This window comes from Desmodus rotundus, chromosome 7 (genome assembly GCF_022682495.2).
Source record: "Desmodus rotundus isolate HL8 chromosome 7, HLdesRot8A.1, whole genome shotgun sequence".
Taxonomy (NCBI): domain Eukaryota; kingdom Metazoa; phylum Chordata; class Mammalia; order Chiroptera; family Phyllostomidae; genus Desmodus; species Desmodus rotundus.
The window spans coordinates 4,698,454-4,720,467 of record NC_071393.1 but is presented as its reverse complement, the minus strand read 5'-3'; the positions used below and the strand labels follow the sequence as shown (position 1 = coordinate 4,720,467).

The following is a 22,014-nucleotide window of genomic DNA, read 5'->3' as shown; positions in this document are numbered from 1 at the left end:
AGTCACGCTACTCCTCTGCCTGAAACCTTCTAGTGGTTTCCCATTGGACTTAGAATAAAATCTGAATGCCTTTCTGTGGCCCTCAGTGATCTGGCCTTGGCCCACTTCAACTTCCTCTTCTACCACTGCCCCTCACACTACACTCCAGCCACTTTAGGCTTTTTTCCATTCTAACGCTGCGAGATTGTTTTTGCCTCAGGGCCTTTGCACTTGCTGTGTCCTTGTGAGGACTACTCTTCTTCTATGTAGTCCGTCCCTGATTTTCTTTCTCATCCTTCCGATCCTGACTCAAATGTCAAGTCCTCAGAGTCCCTCTCCTATGTGGTCCCATGATCCCTCGTAATTCAATCATAAAATTTATGACTCTGGAATTATCTTATGACCGTTTCTCTCTTCCTATCTATCTCTTCCACCAGACTGGGAGTTTCATCCGCAACATTTCTTTCAAACATTTAACAATAATTCTAATGCTCGTTGAATTGGGGAGAGCAAAGAGTTCACGCCCAACGTTCTATAACAAAGTTCCAAATTGTTGGCCTAGGGCCAAATGTAACCCACAGATTTGCTCTGTCAGCCTCACATGGTGTTTTTGAAGAATTTGAGTTCATGACCAACTTTTAAAAATTGGGACATTTCACATAAAAATCCATATGCTCAAGCTCTCCTAAAGTGGACCAGAGCGGGAAGGCGGCCACTGCTCAGAGGGGTGTGTGCTCTCCAGTTCATCACGGACCCTTCCACCTGGCTTCCTTCTTTCGCGTTAGTAGTGAGGCCCCTTTGGGCACTGGGATCCCCCTCAAAGCTTACAGCATCCTTAGAAATACTATAGGTTTTCAAGTATTTTTTTAGCTACAGCCCTCTCTTCAAATCTTACAAGGAAGCTCAATGTCTAAAATAATTCACAGTAATAATAGTTCATTTTGATTGAGTGCTTACTTTGTGCCATGGTTCTGCTTTGGTTGACTCCAAGAGTTGGGGCCCAGAACGCCATCAGCTCCCCATCATCTTCATCAAGCCCCTAAAAACCATTGTGGATCCAAGGAAGACAGTTGGAAAAGCACATTTTAATCCACTCTCCTCATTTTACAAATAGGCAATCTAGAGAGAGGAAGGGACACTCCACCTATTAGTATCTTTTCTGGCAAATGCTTGTCTGCTGATCCTTAGGGAGGTCACTCATGTTGAAAATGTCAGAAAAAGGCCAATGGGGGATCAGTTCTTTCCTCCCAGAGCTATTAGCTGTGTTCTGGGAGCCATTCAGGCCTATTCTGTAAGCTCATGCCACTCTCGGGCTCAGAGCCAGCCACTTCTCATAGACATGTGCCAGCAAAACTGGATTCTGGAGGGGAGTAGCCCAGCAGAGAATGGGCGTGTGGACAGAGACCCTCCCCATGTCCCAGTCCAGTCTGAAGTCCTCCTCCAGCCCTGATGACATCAGCAGAAGTTAACACACTCGCTTTGTTTAGTGTGTGCCAGGGTTGTGCTGGGCGCTGGGGATTCACAGTGAGGATTTATAGAAGGGCTTTAGTTTCTGGCTGTCCTGGGTTCCAGCCCTGGCTCTGTAAATTACTACCTGTATGACCTTCAGCAAACAACCTAGCCTCTGTGTCTCATCTTCTTCATCTGTAAAATGAGTGTGATAAGACTAGTACATAATTCCTAGGATTGTTTTCAGGATTCAGTGAGATAATTTTTAGCACGTAATAAGAAAATAAGCACAGTGTCTGTTTTTTTCTCCACTGCACTTATCAGACGCTGATATTTTTATTTGCATCTTTGTCTGGCTGGCTTACTAGATGACTCTCCATGAGAGAAGGGCCTTCTCTGTCTTGTTCACCCCTGCTTCCCTGCCTAGAACAATGTCTGGCACAGAGGAGGTGCTCCATAAATATTTGTCTGCTGAAAGAATCGCTGTCTTTCATATTCCTGCTCTAATTACTATTGCCATGATGTGCCCTGCCCTGGAGGAGGCCAAAGTCTGGACTCCTTGGGGAGTAGCCACCCTGACCTCCACATCCAGCTGTTCACAACAGCCCTTGGCATCAGCTCTGAGCGTCACGAACTGGGCTCTGTTCCCTAGGCTGATAAACGACACTTGTGTGTCTTCTGGTGAACAGGCTACAGCTCTGGAGAGTGAGTTGGTAACTGGGGAAAGTAGAATGAGCAGCTGTGCAGAGCAGAGGGAGCCGCCGTCCTCAGAAGGTCCCGCGACAGAAGCGAGGAGGCCACACAGGTCCACCTGCAAGGAGCCCGTGCCCTGCCGCCGCTCGGGCCCCCAGAGGGCACCGATTCTGAGGATGGATGCTCGGGTGGCGCAATCACATCGATGGCTTTTGGGGACGGGAAGTCGTTCTCCCTGCGTACCTTGAAAAGCAAAATGAATTTCTCAGGGAGGGCAAAGGGCTTTGTAAAAAACACAAAACAAACAAAACAAAACCAGAAAAATGAAAAGATCGGGATCCAAGAGAGCAGATGTGTTTGTTTGCTGTGTGGTTTGCACTTCCAAAACCAGCTAAAAGCAAGGCGCAGCCCCCGGAGGTGGCAAATTTGGGTGGGTGGGGGGGCTCCTGGAGGGAGACGAACTTGGGAAGCGGAGGGCAATGGGCCAAAGTGTCTGCAGAACCCAGGACCAGCTCGCAATGCCCGCCCCTGCAAACTCGCTCTTTTCTTCCGGCCTCCAGCTCCGACGCGCGAACTCTGCAAATTCTCCTCGTATCTGCACACGCTGATTCACCTTCGTCCTGGCTAGAATCAGGGTAGCTGTCTCGATGATTATATAACGTCCGTGGTCAAGAACGATAAGCCAACCATAAGGGTGATGAAAAAAAATTGAGGGTGGATTAAAAAAATTTTCCCCAACGTAAAAGTTACAGAACGTACAAAAAATACGGATATATATATAGATAGATAGATAGATATAGATATAGATATCCGTATTCCCACTACTCAAAATGTATAACTGTTAACATTTTGATTTATCTGTGAGAGGTCTTTCCCATCTCCCCAAGTCCCAGCAAATTTGAATCTAAAGTAAGTCAACCTATTTCTCCTTATTAGTCTCCTCCACCTCTATCCCAGGTTTGTTTGAAGGGGTAAATTCCAGGACCCTCGAATTCTCTCGGTGGACGTCTACAAACATCTGGCCCCAGTGAACAATATCCTGCGGAGGCCGCAATCCACCGATGCACAGCTGCATTTTTTCCCCCAACCCCAGCTCCCGCGTGCAACTTTGCAACTCAAGCTCCCGCCAGGAGGCCTATTTACTCTGCTCGTTTGGCGGAAGAATCCCGCGTGCTGTGGCAGTTACTCCCAACCGTCTCCTCCCCATTCCCGCGCTCTGGCCACGCCCCATTCGCGCCCAGGCCACGCCCCCTACCGCGCTCCCTATGGCCCATAAAGAAGTCCCGGCCGGACCGCTGCACTCCCCCGCGCGCATTCGTGCGCCGCCCGAGGCTGGCTAAGGAGTCGGCGGCCATTTTGTTCTTCTCGTGGTTCCAGTGGGGAGAGAAGGAGGAAGCAGGGAGCGGGGCGGTTGGGGGAAACCCGCCGCGGCTGCTACCATTGCCGCTGCCACCACCGCCTCTGTGCTCGTGGCGTGGGGGAGGAGGCGTGAGTCCCGGGCGCGAGCCGCCGGCGGCGCCGCTGCGGGAGGGTCGGCGGTGGGAAGGCGATGGCGGATATAGATAAACTCAACATCGACAGCATCATCCAACGGCTGCTGGAAGGTGAAGGGGGCAGCGGGCGGGCTGAGATGAGGCGGGCGGCTGGGGGGGGTGCGGCGGAGTTTGGAGGCCGGTTGGGCTTGCAGCGCCGAGGGGAGTGAGCCCGCGAGTTGACCCTCGGACCCTGGGCTGCTGCGGGTGGGAGGCCGGCTGGGGTCCCGCAGTTGGCCCAACCCGCAGACCCTCCCGGCTCCGCTCATTCATTGGACTAGGGTGCAGCGTGAAATTTGAAAATTCTCCCCACCCCCACGTTTCCGGTACGTACCCCCTGGTTCCGCACACACCGGACCACTCTTCGGAGGAGAGAAGGTCGGGGGCCCCAGTCCTAACTGCAGGCGTGTTTCGTACTTTCTGGTTACTCGTCCTCTTGGAAAGCAATTTGATGAGGTATGGGTTTCACCGTGTTGGAGGGCTTCTTTCCTATCTTCCCCATTTTTATACTTTCTGTGGGACTGGGATCGGGAGGATTGGTGGCCAACGTTGGAACATCTCTCAAGGGGCTGCTGAAACCCACCTCCTTCGCTCTCAAATACTCTTTTTAAGTTGTTTTATCTTCACGACATCTCCGCGCTCTTTTCTGAACTTGCATCTGAAGTTGAAACCAGCGATGATGACAGTTACGATCTTTCCAATGTGCTTGGCTCTGTGTTGAGCGCTTGGCGTTCATCTAATAAATTACGATCATAATGATAGCCAGCGCTTCTAAGGCGCTTATTACTGTGTGCCCGGCATTTTTTGAGCACTTTATATAGATTTCACTTAGTTCCCCCAACAACTTTGCGAGGTAGGTGCTATTTTCTCCTCTTTTGCAGATCAAACTAAGACACAGGTGAATCACTTGACCAAGGTCACGCCGTGACAGATTTCAAACCCGGGTAGCCCCGAGCAATAGAGCTCGTTCAAGTAAACCTGTGTGTGAAGGAAGGGGGTGTCCAGTGGTTAAGTGAAGGTTAAAATACAGCTTTAGTTTTGGCTGGCCCAAGACCGGTGAGGTGCCTGGTAATTGATACATCATGATGTTGGGGACGAAGTTAAGATTTTAAGAGGGAGTAGAAGTGAACTGCCCCCCCCCCACCCCGCCCTTGGGGGTTCCAGATCAGGTCTGCTAATTGAAACTTTGTGAGAATTCGAATCCCTTTGTTGATTTGGGCACTGGATAATGTAGATTTAACCGAGTTTTAACTTTCTTTTCCTTTTTTTTTTCTTTTTTGCCTTTACGTTCTGAGTATTGGACTGTACATGCTGTGACATGGACTCAACAGCATGATGAACAATTGGACAGCTCTGGTCTTTGCAGATCTTTTGAATAAGTCATTAAAATACAACTCCTGAAAATACTTTAATATGGGTTTTTACCCTTTTATACTTTCTTAAAAAGAAAAGAAAAACTCACTGAGTTCCTGAAATGCTTTTGAAGTGTTGCTGCCATTTGTGGGTAAAAACCTTGTCATTTAGTACCTGGCATTTATTATAAGAAATAAATAATACTTTTTATACTAGTTAATACAGTTCTTTTGATTTATATGAGGCAAAAGTGGATCAGAAATAGATTAAAGCGGTTTGCAATCTCTGGATTAGAAACAGAATTTTAAGGTCAGTTAAATCTTGTTAACTTAAGTTCTGAGTTGCCCAGAAATTAATATAAAGTGATACATTCTAATGCCTTAGGAATAGGCTAGCTGCACAATATAGTGCTTAAATTCTTTTTTTCCCACATCGATGTTAAATTGGCAGAGAAATTGATGATCCATTAAGGGTATGTATACATATCTCCAAGTTAGAAGATAACTGGTTTTAAATTTTGTGATTTTTGTGTTTTTTTCCCCCCAGATTTTATTTCTAGAAAATTAGAGAGGGATAGAAACACCAATGTGTGCTTGCTTCACATGCCCCCTACTAGGGACCTGGCGTGCAACTCAGGCCTGTACCCTGACTGGGAATTGAACTAGAGACCCTTTGTTTCGCAGTGCAGCACACCATCCACTGAGCCACTCCAGCCAGGGCTAAATTTTGTGATTTTTGTAATGCCCCCCAAAACCTTTTTCTCTAAAAAATTTAATAAAGATTTCAGTATATTTGAAAATGGAAGCAATACTAGTTTTGTGACCTTGTTAGAATTTTTTACATGTTCAGAATTATCTTTTAGAGTGGAAGACTGTATAAGTCAGTTGAGAAGTAGTATGGTGATAGGACTAAAAAAGTGAAGTCTTGCCTGGGCCTGGTAGCTCAGTTTGTGAGAGCCTCCCCAATACACCAAGGTTGTGGGTTCAGTCACTGGTCAGGGCACGTACAAGAAGCAGCCAGTGAATGCATGGGTAAGTGGAACAACAAATCTACGTTTTTCTCTCTCAAATTAATAAATTAAAAAATGTAAAAAGTGAAGTCTTGGCCTGGCTGTTGTGGCTCATTTGGAGCATTGTCTGTAACTGAAAGGTTGTGGGTTCCATCCCCAGTCCGGGCATGTACAGGAAGCAACCAATCACATCAGTGTTTCCCACTCCTCTCTAAAAGCAGTGAAAAATGTCCTAAGGTAAGGATAAAAAAAGTCAATCTAAACATGTTCATCAGATCTTTAGTCACTGTAGCTTTGCAGTTTTTTTCTAAGTTGTTAGTGGTTTTTCTTTAAGCAAAGTATCACTTGTGCAACCCGTCTTAGAAGTTCTTATCCAAGATTTGTCTTGGCGATAAAACCTAAAGGTTGTTTTTCTTTCATATAACTAATGTTAGGTTATTTAAATTCTGCAGAGTAAAACTCGGCAGGTTTAGAGAGAAAAACAATGATCTGTTGATTTGGTCTAATATTCCTACTCTGTTGGAGAAAAGTGACATTTGGTTTTACTTTGTGGGCGACCTTGTTCAGGGAGCTAGCACTTTTCTTGCATAGCTGGCAGTTGTAACTTATTTTCACATCCTAATTTGCAAGAAGCATCTTTGTTCTGAAGATGGCTGTTGTCAAACTGCAAGACTATGCCAGGCTCTGCATAATTGTTCGGCTTGCTTTAGCGATTTAAATACGACCTCTGCCCTGGCCCCTAGAAAGCCTTTACTCTTTGAATTCTCTGATGTGTAAGAGTTCATCTGAAGATAGATACTCGGAATCTAGTGCCCCATGTGTTTAGCATTTTGGTGTAATATGAAACGTGTTTACATTCTAATGCTAAGAAGACAACATCCCTGGTCATGAAGATAATAAAGGTCAAACAATGGCAGAAAAAAAAAACCAAAAATAGTTCTTAAAGTGCTGACCAAGGAAAACAAAAGTAGTCTTTCCTGATGACACTTAAACGATTTTTTTCCCCTTTACATTTTAGGTAATTTTAATAAGTAGAGGCTTTACTTAGGATCAATTATCATGGGGCATTTTGTTAATGAAAATAAAGTTGTTACTAATTCCCTAACTGCATAGGAAGTCTGTTGTGAGCCCGCTCTCTTCCCTCCCCTCCTGCTGCATCCTTTCCTAAAGGTGAGGCAGGGAAGCTATTGGAGACAGGAGCCAAGCTTGCACCAGTCCTAAACCACAGAATGGGAAGATTACTCGTGCCCCTTGCCTGACAGTAGCAGGCGGCCAGGCTTTCCTTTTCCAGCTGGGGAAGTGTAGGTGGTGCTGGGCCTTGCACTAGTAGCCCATCTCTGTGGTAGAGGTTGATGAGATTTTGTCTCTGAAACTGCAGTTCTATAATGACCCGCAGCCAATTCTGCAAAAACATGTCAGTCAGTTCATTTGAATAGGTGAGGATTACTGATCTCGAAGCAAGGAAATGATTGACTTGATCATTTCACTTAATTTACAGCCGAGGCTATTAATAGACCTTAAAGATTGAAATGTAAAGGCGATAATATTCTGATGTGAATTGATTTGTAGATGAGGAAACTAGAAAGCCTAACTCAAGAGGAATAAGGGATGACTCCATGTCTTTGGAGTTTATAGAATTCTGGGACAAATTTTTGTTTTAGGATCAGACCCCTGTATCAGAAGCACTTGAGAACAGATGATTTCCTTAGGGGTCTTGATGAAGTTACCTGTTACCTCCCCTACTCTAGGGCGTGCTGGCATCTCACATCTAGAGGGGAGTGGGTATCACTGATGTGAAAGCTTATGAAAATGAAAACTGCTTCTGAAATTAGACTCAACTCAGATATTGAGTCTAATCAGTGGGGTGTTTTGTTGTTTTTTTTTTCAAAATGGGTTGTTAGACTTAGGAAGCTTAAACATTTTTCAATAAATTGGCTTCACTGTAGGTGTAGAATACTCAAGAAACTTTACTTTGAGCAGTGGGTAGTATTTTGCAGGTGTATTCTGACTATCTACGTTGAGAAAGTTTCACCTTTAAGTGCCCAAAGGCTAACATTAGCAGCCAAGAACATCAAAATAGGGGTGTGTGGTGTGAAAACAATTAAGGTGGTCAGAAAGTATTGCAGAAGTCTTCCTGCTGGTGACTGCAATGAAACCAAGTGATTCTTTTTGACACTTGATCTTTGTAACCTTTTGTTGGATTATATTTTTTTGTAGAAAACGCATCAGTTTTTTGTGGGAAAGTTTTAGTGTTGTAAATAATTGACTGGGTTGTTTTTTTTTTTGAGATCTAATTTTGTTAAATTTGTCAACTATTACAAGGTTCTTCTATCACTGAAATGAATATGTGTGGCTTACTCTTAAGATTACCACTTACTTTAATAGGATTATCTTAAAACAGCAAAATCTCTGTTGGTTTATTTTTATACTGGTTGTGCCAATCAGGTTTTAAAACTTCATTATAATAGTGCCCCTTTTTTGGTGTGTGCTATTCCTTGAATAACGACCTTTCAAAACAGTTAAGGGGCATTTAATTGAGGGGCAAGAAGAATATTTTTTCATTACTCATAAATAATCCCAGTTATTTTTTTAATTTATTTTTGCATTGTGTATTTTTTCCATTACCACTTAACCCTCCTGTATTCTCTTCCCCCTCCCCCCACTGCAGTCACCAACCCCACTGTTGTTCACATCCATGAGTTCCTTCTTTCTTTTGCTCATCCCTCAACCCCCTCCCTCTACCAGCCCCCAACCCCAAAGTCATGTTAAATTTCCTTCCATACCTCCCTCCCTCCCTCCCTCCCTCTTTTCTTTCTTTCTCCTCTCTTTTTTCTTTCTTTTTGATAATTCTAGGTTTTGATTAAAACGTGGTTTTAGGAAGCACCTTTAGCCTTCATTGTATCAGGTGATGTATATAATGAAATTGAATTAGAAATAATGTAATTGAATAAAAAATAATTTCCTTATGTAACTATTAATAGATACCTAAATATAATATGGTTTTTAAAATGAAACCATGTTTGTATAATTGTATGCATAAAAGATGAGTAGACTACTCAAAAGCTGTACAACATTAACAGCAAATCCAGATGCAAACAAAGATATTTCTCTGAATTCCATGTTTCATTGGGCATCAAAAACCCACCAGTCTATTAGTCCTTTTGTACATGATTCTGTATCCGCATTCTCTGCATCTGAATGGATCCCTGGGTTTTATTTCATTTTTCTGTGTGACATTCTCCACAGATACATACCATTGGCCGCTGCTTTGGGGGTTGGACGTCCTTCTGGGTGTCCGTTGTTAGTTCCACGTAGCTTCCAGAAACGCCTTGCTCCGCGCTTCCAACGGCTGTGGCTCGTCCTTGAGTTCCTTCAGTAGTTTTCTTATCTGCTTAGCTAGTCACCAGGCTGTCAGAAAAGTTAGTGTTGCTTGCGAGAGAAAGCTATCATCACAGATAATCACCAATAACGTTCTTTATTGCTTCAAGTTTATCACTTTTCAAATAAAATTACGTGGAAGTTTATCATGAAATCAGTGATTTGTCAGATAAGTTGGTAAGTTTGTACAGAACAATCTTTGCTGTTAACAGCCATAGAGCATTTTTCTGATTCAACATTTCTAGCCAGGTGAAGAAAAGCTTTTACTCAAAAGTCATATGTGAAAGGTCGAAGGTGAATGAGAAACATTCCATCTGGAGAATGGAATTTTTATTCATTGGGATATTTTGGATTCTGTTGACAATAATTTGATATGTACCATTGGAACTACTATGGAAGTCACCCTGAGGTGACAATCTGGATTTCTCATGTAAGGGTCTCATTTGTAAGGTTTCTCCCATCGTGCACAGAGCACAGTGAGGGCTCTCCAGCTCGAAGCGAGTTGTTGACTGGTGTTTATTGAGCAGAACTGTACTGTTGGTATTTTTCTTTATAGCTAATGGAGATGAAAGAGACAGTCAAGCCTTTGTCTTTAGCACCATTTTTAATGGTATTGAAATGTCCTTAAGGTGAACTTTTACCTCTGTAGTCTTTGTGGAGGGATAGTTCTTCTAGTTATAGCACTTACAACAACCTGCAGTTACCCACTTCATCTTACTGTCTGTGTCTTGCACTAGAGTATGAGCTTTTAGAGAAAAAGTACAAGATTCTTGTCTAGCCTGTTGCCACGGTCAGGTGCCCAGCAACTATTTTGTTGAATGTTGAAGCATGGTGAATAAGTATTGGTAGTCTTAATAGAGCGTGATGTAGTTCTTATCTAATGCCTCCCATTTATAAGAGTGCCTTATGATCTTATATCCCATACCAGTTTTTTCTTGGGAAGCAATGACTATATATTGAGGTTTCAGTAGTTTGTCCTATAAAAACTCCATTGGTTTGGAAGTTTCATGAAGAACAAATTCTTATTGAGGAGGGTGGTATAGTGGTAGCATCACTGGACCTAGAATCGATGTCCTCCTTACAAGCTCTGACCTTGAGCCAAGTTGCTGAACCTCTCCCAGCCTGTAACTGGGGAAGTGCCAGTGCCTGACCTCATGGGGTGTTGAGGACTGACTGGCAGTGTAAAGCCCCTTAGCACAGCACAGCATGTGGGATGTTCTCCGCAAATGCTACCTGCAACTAGTAAATGATTCTATGTGACAGACAGTGAAAATAGGGAAGTAGATATTTATGCTATTGGCTGATACGGTCATTTTTTTAAAAAGAAATAACAGTGCTCACCCATTTTGAGATCTTTATCTTCTGTTAGACACATTATCGTCGACTTGAAATTTAAGAGTAGTCCTGTATTTTCACAACTAGGCAAATAGTAAAGCCTGATGGGAAATACACATGTAGTCTAGAATGCATGTTTAGTTCTAATGCCACAGTCAGCAGTACTTAGGGATGTATCTAGACTTCATTTATGCAGCAGATTTTGTGTACTGCTGTGTACTGGCCATGAGCATGTACACTGAAAAGCAGGTGGCGTGTTCTTGGGGATTGCATTCCATCTGGGGGTCCCAATGAAGAGGTAGAAGTGAACCTACAATTATTATGCAAGGTACAGTGTTTCCTTGTCTGGCTGCTGAGGGCATTTCAGAAGCAAGATGCAGGCTTGTGAGGAGAGGGGACGGATAGGAGAGCCTTGAAAGATGAGCAGGTATTTGCCAGTTGGTAGAAGATGGTGTTGAGGCAGAACTTCTATTTTTATAATTTTATCCTTGAGCTAATTGTAGGGGATTTTAAAAGCTCTGAAACCGTGCTGTTTTTTCAGTGAGCAGGGTTCTTCACATGTAAAATACACTGCTTTGTTCTGGAAAAACACATTAAGAATAATTTTCAATTGTTAGTAGTATTTCTTTTTACTAATCTCTGTGTGTACCCCCACTCAGGACAAACAGAATAAGAACCAAAACTACCATAAACTACATTTGTAACAGGATAGTCTGCCTGCTATGTAGGTGTAAGTCAGTTCTTACAGAGTCCCCGGAAAGACTTAAGAGTGGGCTCTTCATTCACAAATGTAGGGCTCTGCTGAAACGATTCAGATTGAAACCAGAAGCTTCTAGGAGGTCCCTTTAAACCAAAAATGAAATTTTCTGCTGGACTTTCTGCCCAGTGAATCGGGGATCACACCGTCTTTCCAACCAGGAGTATTTCTTGAGTTCTCTGCATTGTGTGTGTGGAGAGAGGAAAAAATTACTGTGAAAAATCATTTTTTGTTGCCCAGTTGTTACTGTATTATATATGTATTTGTTTTGGGTCTTCCCTCAAAGATTATCATTACTGTGCTTGCTTTTTAATTCCTTCCCATCTCCTAATGTTTTGATCAGAGACTGGCTGGTCGTGTAGTTCAGTTACTTATTTTGAAATATAAAGGGGCGATTTGCCCAAGGCTGTAGAACCAGTACAGAATCTTGTCTTGGGCCTTCTGGCTCCCAGTGCAGCCCCCTCTCCTAGCATTTTCTCTTCTCTGTGTGTTTCAGGAATTTAATCCTTCCCAGTTGTCCTCCCTTCATTATTTTTCATCGGGGCGGGGAGGGGGGCCTCCACAGTTTAATTTCTGCTCGAAACTTATTTCTTCAGAAACTTCAGGGTTTCACTGACCACACCAATGAATGGCTTTGCCTAGGACAGCGTTTTTTAATGGGGAAAAAAATCCTTAAACATCAGGGTTTTGTACTTGTAATTTTTATTACTCTGTAGTGTTGTTTAGGTACTTATGGAACAGTGCTAAATATGAAACAGTTAAACCTATTGCTCTTATTTGGCTATTAGGTCAAATGATTTTATAATTTGAATACAAACAAAGCCTCAAACACCAATAAAATTTAAGTTAGTAACATTGATTTAATCTGATGGATTTTGTGGTTTTGCTAAAAGTAAATCACTTTTTACTGTGTTTAGCAGTGGAAAGATGCAGGTTTACATTCTATATTTAGTCTGGCCCTGTGTTTTCACTTCGTTCCTAATTCAGAGTGCTTGCTTTCATGTATCTTTTGTGAAGACTTTGGTTACAAGTTGAGGGTGATCAACCCCCCATATTTAACCAGGCCCTGCCAGCAAGCAGGCCACTTCTTAGCTATAAAATTAAGAAAAATTTAGCAAATCGTTTAATCTGTCTAATCCGTTACAACTGGAATCAAAACAAAATTTCATTTCCTTCTACCTACGGGCTGATAAAATGAACTGTTACAAGGCATGGGGAGGTCTTGTGCTTCATTTTGATAGGGAGTAGAACTCAAAAGTGCTTTGATGTGGTTACTTGTGAGTCTAGGATGCCTGGTGCTGTGCCTTTTCTCACTTTTTATCTGTTCACATTACTGGGAAATCTTTCTTACAACACAAGCTGACATCCTTTGCCCTTAGAGGCATGATTATATTTAAAGGTGCAGGCCCAGAAATTGCACGGCTAAATATGTACAGTGAGCTTACAGTGTCTTAATTGAAGTGAAAACAGTTAGATTTTTTTGTAGATATTAAATCTGGGGCCCTTGAGGAGACTCCCAAGGTCATCTGATGAAAAACACTGATTTGGGGGAGGGGAGTCTGAGCAATTTCAGTCTCACATTCTAAAACAGGGAGTTCTTAGAACCAGCTCAGTAACAGGACAATCTCTAAAATATGCTGTACAAATACTAATTCATTTATAAGGCTGGAGAGGAGAAGACAAGACGAGAGGGAAAAAGAGCTGGCCTGGTGGGCGGGCGGTAGGGAACAAGGCCGCCTGTGTGGTTTGGGTGCAGGACTGAGGCTTCAGGCCACAGGGAGTCTGATTTCAGCGAGTCCTTTCTGACAGTCCTCATACGCAGGCTGTCCTGAACAGTCTTAACTTGGCATAGACGGTGGCGACTAGATGATCTCTGAAATCCTGTCTAAGAGTTAAGATTAGAATTAGGCACTAAAACCATGTTCTTTATAAGTGCCCTAAAAATAAAGCCAGCCAAGAAGCTAGCTAGTTAAACCATTGTTTGTTTGTTTTTTGCCTCTTTATCTAAAATATCTTTTCAGATATTTAAAATGTTTGTGTTCAATTGTATTTTGACTTCATTTGATTAATTGGAGTTTTTCTCCCCTGCAGTGAGAGGGTCCAAGCCTGGTAAGAATGTCCAGCTACAGGAGAATGAAATCAGGGGACTGTGTTTGAAATCCCGGGAGATCTTTCTCAGTCAGCCTATCCTACTAGAACTTGAAGCACCACTCAAAATATGTGGTAAGTCTTTGCAGACTAACAGTTCTCTCTGGTTACATGCTTGGGATTGATTGTGTCAAGGTTATATAGATGACCTTATGTTAGCCAACAGAATCATTTACTATTTATGCATAACCTTGGACCATTTAAAAGTAAGTTAAACAATTGTAGCTCTAGAATAAATGCTTCTAATGGGCTTAGTTTATTTAGATGTGCTTCGAATTTTCTAAATCATTGCGGAAGGAAAGAAATGAAGCAGAATGGAGAGCTAAATAAAGGCCTGAACTGTGTGAATATATAGAAATTACATACAAGCTCTAAGTAGAGCTGATTATGCCTAAAAATAGACCTTCTTCCTTGGTGCTGCTTTATAGTTCTACTCTTTCTACACGATAGAAGCAGAGAATCTGTATAAAAACTCAACTTTTATTTGAGAAATGCCATATATTCTAGCATATTTGACTGCACGGAGAAAGCTTGTCTGCGTGTTTTTAAAGTAAATGCTCTTTGGCACCGTCTGTTGGGGGGATTGAAAGCTGAATGAATGCATTGATGGGTGTTGCCCCTTTGTGTCCTTGTTCCCCTGGGACCGGGGCTCACTGGGAGTGCAGCTTTCTGCTGACACCACACCCAGAGACTGAGCTGTCAGAGAGCTGATACTGATCACCAGCCTGAAAGGAGAACCATGTTACTTGGCAAGAAGGCCTGCCTAGGCATCAGTAATCCTTTCCACAAAATAAATTCCTCATTAGTTGAGTTTTGTGGGAGATTCTGGACGTGTACTTAAAATTTTTAGTAAGCTCAATTGAACTAAGATTAGAAATTAGCGTTAACTGTCAGATGTAACTCCTTATTAGAGGGCATGCCACTGTGCAGCGAATGTTTAAGGAATATCTTTCCAAAGCTTTGTTAATGAACTGTAAGTATGAAGACACTGTGTAACAAGATCTTTGCTTCTAGGTGATATCCATGGGCAATACTATGATTTGCTTCGGCTTTTTGAGTACGGTGGCTTCCCACCGGAAAGCAACTACCTGTTCCTTGGGGACTACGTGGACAGGGGGAAGCAGTCACTGGAGACCATCTGCCTCTTATTGGCGTACAAAATCAAGTATCCCGAGAATTTTTTTCTTCTCAGAGGAAACCACGAATGTGCCAGCATCAATAGAATTTACGGATTTTATGATGAGTGTAAGCACTTTCTGTATCTAAGGAAAGGTTACTTAAATTGAGATACTTGGTCATAAACTGACATAGTTCTGCTATGTTAGGATGTGTGAGAGTTTAGATGCAATGTTATGATCTCTCATTTCCTATTTCATTAACTTGTTTTTATAGAGTTGTGCGACCATCACCACAGCAGGCCCCCCACCCCCAGGCAAGCACTAATCTACTTCTGTCTCTATAGATTTGCCTTTTCTGGACATATCATGTAAATGGAATCTTGCAGTGTACAAATAATTACGTTTTGAAATGTGTAATGTAGCTTTTTTCCTTCTGGCACATTTGCACACGGGGAAAATGGCAGTTTCTATCCTAAAATGTGCTAAAACATGAAAAATTGTTTTAGAAATTATTTGTTTTACATATTGTGGCCCATTTTGTATTGTTTAGTTGAAGGTGCAGGTTGAGTTGATAATTGACAGAATCAAGAATCTTAAAGCCTTGAAAATACCAGTTTTGGCAGAGAAGTTTTTGCTGTTGCTATTTAAGTGAAATGTTTTAAAAAAATGCTTTGAACCCTTACCCCCACCCTCCTTTTGTTCTCATTTCTGCAGGAGAGGGTTCAGTCTGGGGGGAAAGGGAAGGTTAAGGAATTTTGAGTTAGTAACACTTAACAGTGTGACTAACAAGACCAGTAAAGCATTGTCACTCACGTCCTCCCCTAGAAGGTACAGTTGGCCCTTGAACAACACAGGTTTGAACTGTGCGGAGCCACTTACCCTTAGATTTAAAACTGTCAGTGGTGTATGCGGAGGGCTGACTTCAGTTGCATGTGGCTTTTCATCTGCATAGGGAATTGGGACCCCTGACCCTCCTGTTTAAAGGTCAGCTGTAGCCATAACCTGTTCTCTGGGGAGGGGGTTCCATCTCCATTTCACACGGGTGTGGTCAGCTGGCTTTTTGCCTGCTTGCTCTGTGGTCGTGACACCCAGCTAACAAGTGAGGCGGGAGGGATAACCAAGAAGAAAAGTCTGGGTTCGCTGCTCCTTAGACAGTGAAACGGGAGGCAAGTGTTGTTTTAGATGTTTGTTGGAGGTGCTACTTTGCTACTTTTTAGAACAGGTTAAGGAAGGGTTCTTTCTACATAGCTGTTAGCTTAGTACTTTGAAGTTTCCATTGAAGTTCAAATCCAAATGGTCTTTTTGTTGTGCCATATACCTTAGTGAGGATGTTAGCTATATCATCTTCAGTTTCTGTTTAATGCAGAGGCCTTTAAAATGATTTAGAAGGTCAGCATTGGTTTGGTGGTCAAGACTCAATTATTGATCTTGTGGGCAACCTGCTCTCCCTCCTCCCCACCCCCTCCCCCTAATCAGGCAGGTATATTTTGCCACCCAGTCTTCTTGTGGTCATAAAAGTGTCCTTGGCATAAGAGGCTTTGACCTTCATTTTTTCCAGTATGGGAGGGTACAGGATACCAAGGCATCCGAACAATTGGGCTTTCCTCAACCAGTTTGGACAGATTTATACTTCCAAGGTCTGTGAGTAGGTCTGTAAATTGGAACAGCCCTGTCCTGTGGGAACAGCACCATCAAGGCTGCTGTGTGAATCCCACTCTGGCTCCAGAGGTCAGGGGCCCATGAGCTGGGGGTCATGACCACGCTGCACCGCCGTTTGTGTGGGGCGCATTCTGAGCATTCGTGTGGTGTTCGGGTCGGGTTCCCGGAGTGCCTGCAGTGAGCGGTCGGTGTTTCCCTACAGTCCTGCCTGCTGCTCGAGAGGCTGGGGATTATCTGGTACCTATAGGTTGGGGGGGGGGGGGGGGAGGTAGGTGGGTGTGAACTTGCAGCAGCTTCCTCAGAAGGAGGGTAGTGATGGCACTCGTGTAAGTTGTTCACAATTGCCTTTAGAAATAGGAGCTGCTTCCTTCTGGGTTGAGATTGGGCAAAACAGACTAGGTTCCAAACAATTTGTGCTGCCAAATAATCACCGAGGTTCAATGGTAATCCTTGATTGTTGTATCTGGAAATCTGACTTCGAACAGCTATAGACTTTTGAAATGTCTCGTGTGAAAATACAAATTGTTGCTCATAGATCAAATATTTCCAAGTATTTTTTATATATGTATAAATAATTCTCCTAACCTCTTCCAGGGGATTTTAATAAAAGCTTAGTTTTTGTTTGCTTAAAAGGTCACCAGAACCTTCTTTAGGGGAAATTGTCCTGAGAAAATGAATCTATGAAATACCAGTCTCTTTTTAACCATCCTAAAATTTTCACAGGTAAAAGAAGATACAACATTAAGCTGTGGAAAACTTTCACAGACTGTTTTAACTGTTTACCGATAGCAGCCATCGTGGATGAGAAAATATTTTGCTGTCATGGAGGTATGTGGCTGATTTTAATTCCCAGTGGAACTGCAGGGCTTTTGATCCCTTTAAGGGCAGGCTCTGGCATTCATGAGTTGTCACTGGGCTGACTTCTGGTCAGGTAACTCACTCGCATGGATCATGGGTCTGCTGTGTGGCACGTCCGGGATCGTTTGGCTAGAAGTCCGGAGTAAGCAAGTAAATTGTTACAGGGGATTCTGGACTCTGTAACAATTTGATTTGAAAACAGAGCAGAAAGTATTTTTAAATATAAAATGAACAGCATTTAATATGCTGTACCATAGTTCTTCTAGAATACTGAAAATATGAGTAGTCGTTCTTGGTTTGTTTTTGAGCCTCTTCTTTCAGAAGTTTTCCTGACCTGGATTTTAAAAGTTACTCTGCTTTGCTCAGTGGTTATGCTTTGTATGATACAATTAAAATAGTGGTTGCAAAGAGAATTTCTTTTATCTGTGGCCATGAAATCAAAGAACCACAATATGTTTTAATAAAGTCATTATCCTTGTCCTCTGGTACTTAAACTGCTTTGGTAGAGTTGGACATGTGATTCTTTTTTTCTTTTTTTAAAGATTTTATTTATTTTTAGAGAAAGGGGAAGGAGGGAGAAAGGGTGAGAAATATCAATGTGTGGTTGCCTCTAGTGCGCCCCCTACTGGGGACCTGGCCCATGACCCAGGCATGTGCCCTGGCGGAATTGAACCAGTGACACTTTGGTGCATAGGCCAGCACTCAACCCACTGAGCCACACCAGCCAGGGGTGGACATGTGATTTTTAACTCAGCTGGGAGTCACCCACTCAGCTGAGGTGGTCTGATTTTATGGTCCTTGGACAGCACGTGTTTCCTAGAAATCTGCATCACCCCTGAGCATCTGTAGCCTCTATGCCTAGTAATTCTAAATGGTCAGTAATAAAATTGAAAATGTACAGTTTTTGTTACTGTCATAATGAGGGAGGCTCTTAGGATTGCAGCAGTAGTTTTTAAGTCATGATTTTCATTTGATAGGACCCTATAGTTGAAGTAGAAACTTCAACATATAGAGTTTGATATGGAAACACTGTTTCCATATACTCTGCCCACAGATTAGAGCACATATAACAAACTTTAGTGCTTATTCAGTATTTTTTAAACCAAACCTTAAGTAAACATACCCCCAGATTTAATTTGCCTTCATGTTAGAGTCACTGAGCCTCTGTATACAAAATGAAACTGTTAAAGTGCCATTTTCAAGTTGTTTTCTTCAAATTTTTCTCATTTAATAGGTTTATCACCAGATCTTCAATCTATGGAGCAGATTCGGCGAATTATGCGACCAACTGATGTACCAGATCAAGGTCTTCTTTGTGATCTTTTGTGGTCTGACCCCGATAAAGATGTCTTAGGCTGGGGTGAAAATGACAGAGGAGTGTCCTTCACATTTGGTGCAGAAGTGGTTGCAAAATTTCTCCATAAGCATGATTTGGATCTTATATGTAGAGCCCATCAGGTATTGATTTTGAATTTTACATGTACACTTACGAGCATGTGTGTGAGCACAGATTCTCCTTGTTGATTTTGGTGGGTAGGTATTGCTAATTTATACAACGTGTCTCTGGAAGTTGACCTGTAGGATGTCAGACTCAGTGGGAAACTGAAGAATGGTTGTACTCACGCTAAAATTTGCGCCTACTTATGCTGAAAACATTCTCTCTCCAAGGTGGTTGAAGATGGATATGAATTTTTTGCAAAGAGGCAGTTGGTCACTCTGTTTTCTGCACCCAATTACTGCGGAGAGTTTGACAATGCAGGTGCCATGATGAGTGTGGACGAGACACTGATGTGCTCTTTCCAGGTAGAGGGTGTTTTCAACGTGGTTTCTTTTTATTATGTCTGGATTTTACTGAGTAAAAAAAAAAAAACAGTTGCTACTTCTGCCTGCTGTTCATTTATGTTAAATAGACTAAATTTTTATTTTCCTTAACATTGTTTACCCTAGTTCCGTAATGAGTTAGACCCCTTTCAGAGGAAAAAATGGTCATAGAACCTTTCCCCCAGTGTCAAATTTAACTGTTCCTGCATTATTTAAATAGGAAAAAACCCCAACCAATACATTAGCTCTCTGTGCTGTGGATCCTTTTACTATAAATCTAAAACCACAATGTCACTGTAATGTTCAGCTAAAATTAAACCACCACTTGCCTGTGACAGTAGCCCTCACTGCCATGTACCAGATGTGCTGTGATTACTCACTTCTCCCACCACTTTTCTCTAGTGTAGTTTCTACTAAACCTCTTGATTCCCCATGACATCATTTGGCCTTCACTCAGCACGAAAGCACCATTTACACAAAGTCTGCTTCTCAGTCTTTTTCTCATTCACTTATGTCAAACTTGGATGACTTCAGGCTAGCCCAATCATAAACAGAGAGCCAGTGAGGTCACATGGCAGTCATTAGTTAAATGGATTAAAATGATTTTTCTTACACCAATTACCAGGGAGAACTCATCCCAGAGGGTGTGGGAGGGTCCCCTAGGTGGCTGATAAACGCTGTTTTGTAATACTTTCTCTCTGTATGTCAGAAGGCTTAGCCTGAAATCATCACTTTTTTTCCAGACTATATTTATCTATTCTTCATAGCATTTATTACCAAAATGTTGACTTGTCAGCTTGGTTCGTGTTCATGTACGCTTGGGGCTTTCAAAGTTGTTGGGCAGTTTTAAAGTCAAAACCTTTCTGAACAAAGGTTTGAATGAGATTTAAGGGCTCTTAAGAGGACTTGGGGTTGAGTCTGTTTCCTAACATGCCCTGTCTTTTGTATCTTCGCAGATTTTAAAGCCTGCAGAGAAAAAGAAGCCGAATGCCACGAGACCCGTAACACCTCCAAGGGGTATGATCACAAAGCAAGCAAAGAAATAGATGTCATTTTGACACTGCCTGGTTGGGACTTGTAACATATAGTATATAACCTTCATTTTTAAAACTGTAATGTGTATTGGTCAGCTTGCTCAAATAGTGTTTGTGGGGCCCTCCCTTCCATTTTTGAGTTAATGAATGGCATTTGCTGGTTATAACAGCAAATGAAAGACTCCACTCCCAAGAAAAAGATGTTTTGTTTTTTGTAAATCTCTTTCTTTTGCAAACAAATTTAATGATAGTGTTAAAGCTGTACACCCCAGGACAGTTTATTTTGTCTAAGGGGTAAGTGTACAATTATCCCTTTTTTTAATTTAGTACAACCCATGAATAATGTAAATGCTTGTTTCTTTAGGATACAAAGAGAGCCCTAGGGTGCTCAGTCTGTACATGTTATTGTCATAAATGCATCCTGTTGATACAAACCACTGTGAACATTTTTTTTTTAATTTTAAGAATTTGTTTCAAAGGGATTGCTTATTTCTCATTGTCTTGTCATGTACAAACTGGTTTTTATAGCTGTCAGCAACATTAGGAGTAACCTTCAACCTTGCCAGCGTCACTGGTATAATGTATATTTAATTAAAGCACACTTTCCTCTACCGTATACTTAAAATGACAATTAAAGCCATTATTTTCAATGTTTGTGACTCTTTCCTAAAGCCAAAGTTTCTGTTGGAAATGTGTATTGACACAGCCCCCCAAGTACAAGGTGGTATAGCTGCATACCTGGCCCACCTTCTTGAGGATTCGAAACCAGGTTTTTAAGTTTGAATAGCAATTAGTAACATAGTGCAGTTTAAGCTATTAATGATTAAAGTTAATAACATTTTGTACAATTTCCATATAGTCTATTCATTAAGTAATCTTTTTACAGTTGGATCAGGCCTGAACTCGTCCATTCAGAAAGCTCCAAATTATAGAAACAATACTGTTCTATACGAGTGACCGATTATGCTTTCTTTGGCCTACATTCTTTATTCTGCGGTGAAGTTGAGTCTTAAAAGTCAAAACAAAGGAACTAACTTACAGTCCACCAGTTTATACAGAATTTACATTATCTGTGACTTTTTTTAACTACGATCTGTTAAAAAGAAATCTGTTTGAACAGATGACCATGTACAATACCATGTGATGGAAGTGAATTTCAGACTTATTAAATGGCAAACTTGTTAAATCCTCTCAGTGTCTCTTTATCAGCACAGCACACACAGGAAAACTGTTGATGGCGTATGGAATAGAGTTTAATGAATAAATTGCTCTGGAAATCACACAACTTCAATTTGAATTTGTCTTCCTTCAAATAGTCTCTTTTCCTAAGATGGAATATAATATGGATGCTCATATTCTTTGAGTTCTAACCTGGATTTGTGGAAAGATTGAGGTCTTGGCCCAGTATCTCAGTTGGTTAGAGCATCATCCCAATACACCAAGGTTGTGGGTTCCATCCCCAGTCAGGGCACATAAAAGAATCAACCAGTGAATGCATAAATGAGCGGGACAACAAATTGACGTCTCTGTCTGCCTCGATTAAAAAAAAAAAAATTCTAAAGGGAGGAGTACAGAGCTGGAGATCTGCATGAGGGCAAAGAAAGGTTTTGGCATACTCACTGATGGGATATTGACAGTTGTTGAACCCACAAAAGTACCTACAACTCACTTGGCTTATTACACATTCAGCAAACAGTTAAAAAATACCAAAGAATATTTCTAAGATTTACATCAATGGCAATGCAGAGTTACATCAAGAAAACTTTGGGCACAGGCAAAAGTCTTTTCGTTTATCCTTGCTGGATTGTATCTGAGTTTCAAATGAAGAGTGAAAATGAAGGTGTACGATGGATGCCTTCAACCTCAGCCCAAGACTGAAGCAGTAAATACT

The 22,014-nt window shown here is 41.9% G+C and overlaps 1 protein-coding gene across 1 annotated transcript; it reads left to right on the top strand.

Annotated features, from left to right (window-relative positions):
* The first annotated feature begins 3,431 nt into the window (after nucleotides 1-3,431).
* On the top strand, nucleotides 3,432-21,314 carry PPP1CC (protein phosphatase 1 catalytic subunit gamma). Its single transcript, XM_053928324.2, has 8 exons — nucleotides 3,432-3,725; nucleotides 13,577-13,708; nucleotides 14,648-14,878; nucleotides 17,134-17,238; nucleotides 18,503-18,726; nucleotides 18,937-19,071; nucleotides 20,046-20,106; nucleotides 21,010-21,314. The coding sequence occupies exons 1-8, from the start codon at nucleotides 3,671-3,673 to the stop codon at nucleotides 21,078-21,080; spliced, it is 1,014 nt and encodes a 337-aa protein (XP_053784299.1). The 5' UTR covers nucleotides 3,432-3,670; the 3' UTR covers nucleotides 21,081-21,314.
* Nucleotides 21,315-22,014: the final 700 nt, after the last annotated feature.

Excerpts from the sequence above, each read along its gene's own strand:
- PPP1CC (XM_053928324.2), top strand. The coding sequence starts at position 3,671 with ATGGCGGATATAGATAAACTCAACATCGACAGCATCATCCAACGGCTG. Across the intron at positions 14,879-17,133 it reads TTACGGATTTTATGATGAGT|GTAAAAGAAGATACAACATT; the intron begins GTAAGCACTTTC and ends AAATTTTCACAG. Across the intron at positions 17,239-18,502 it reads AATATTTTGCTGTCATGGAG|GTTTATCACCAGATCTTCAA; the intron begins GTATGTGGCTGA and ends CTCATTTAATAG.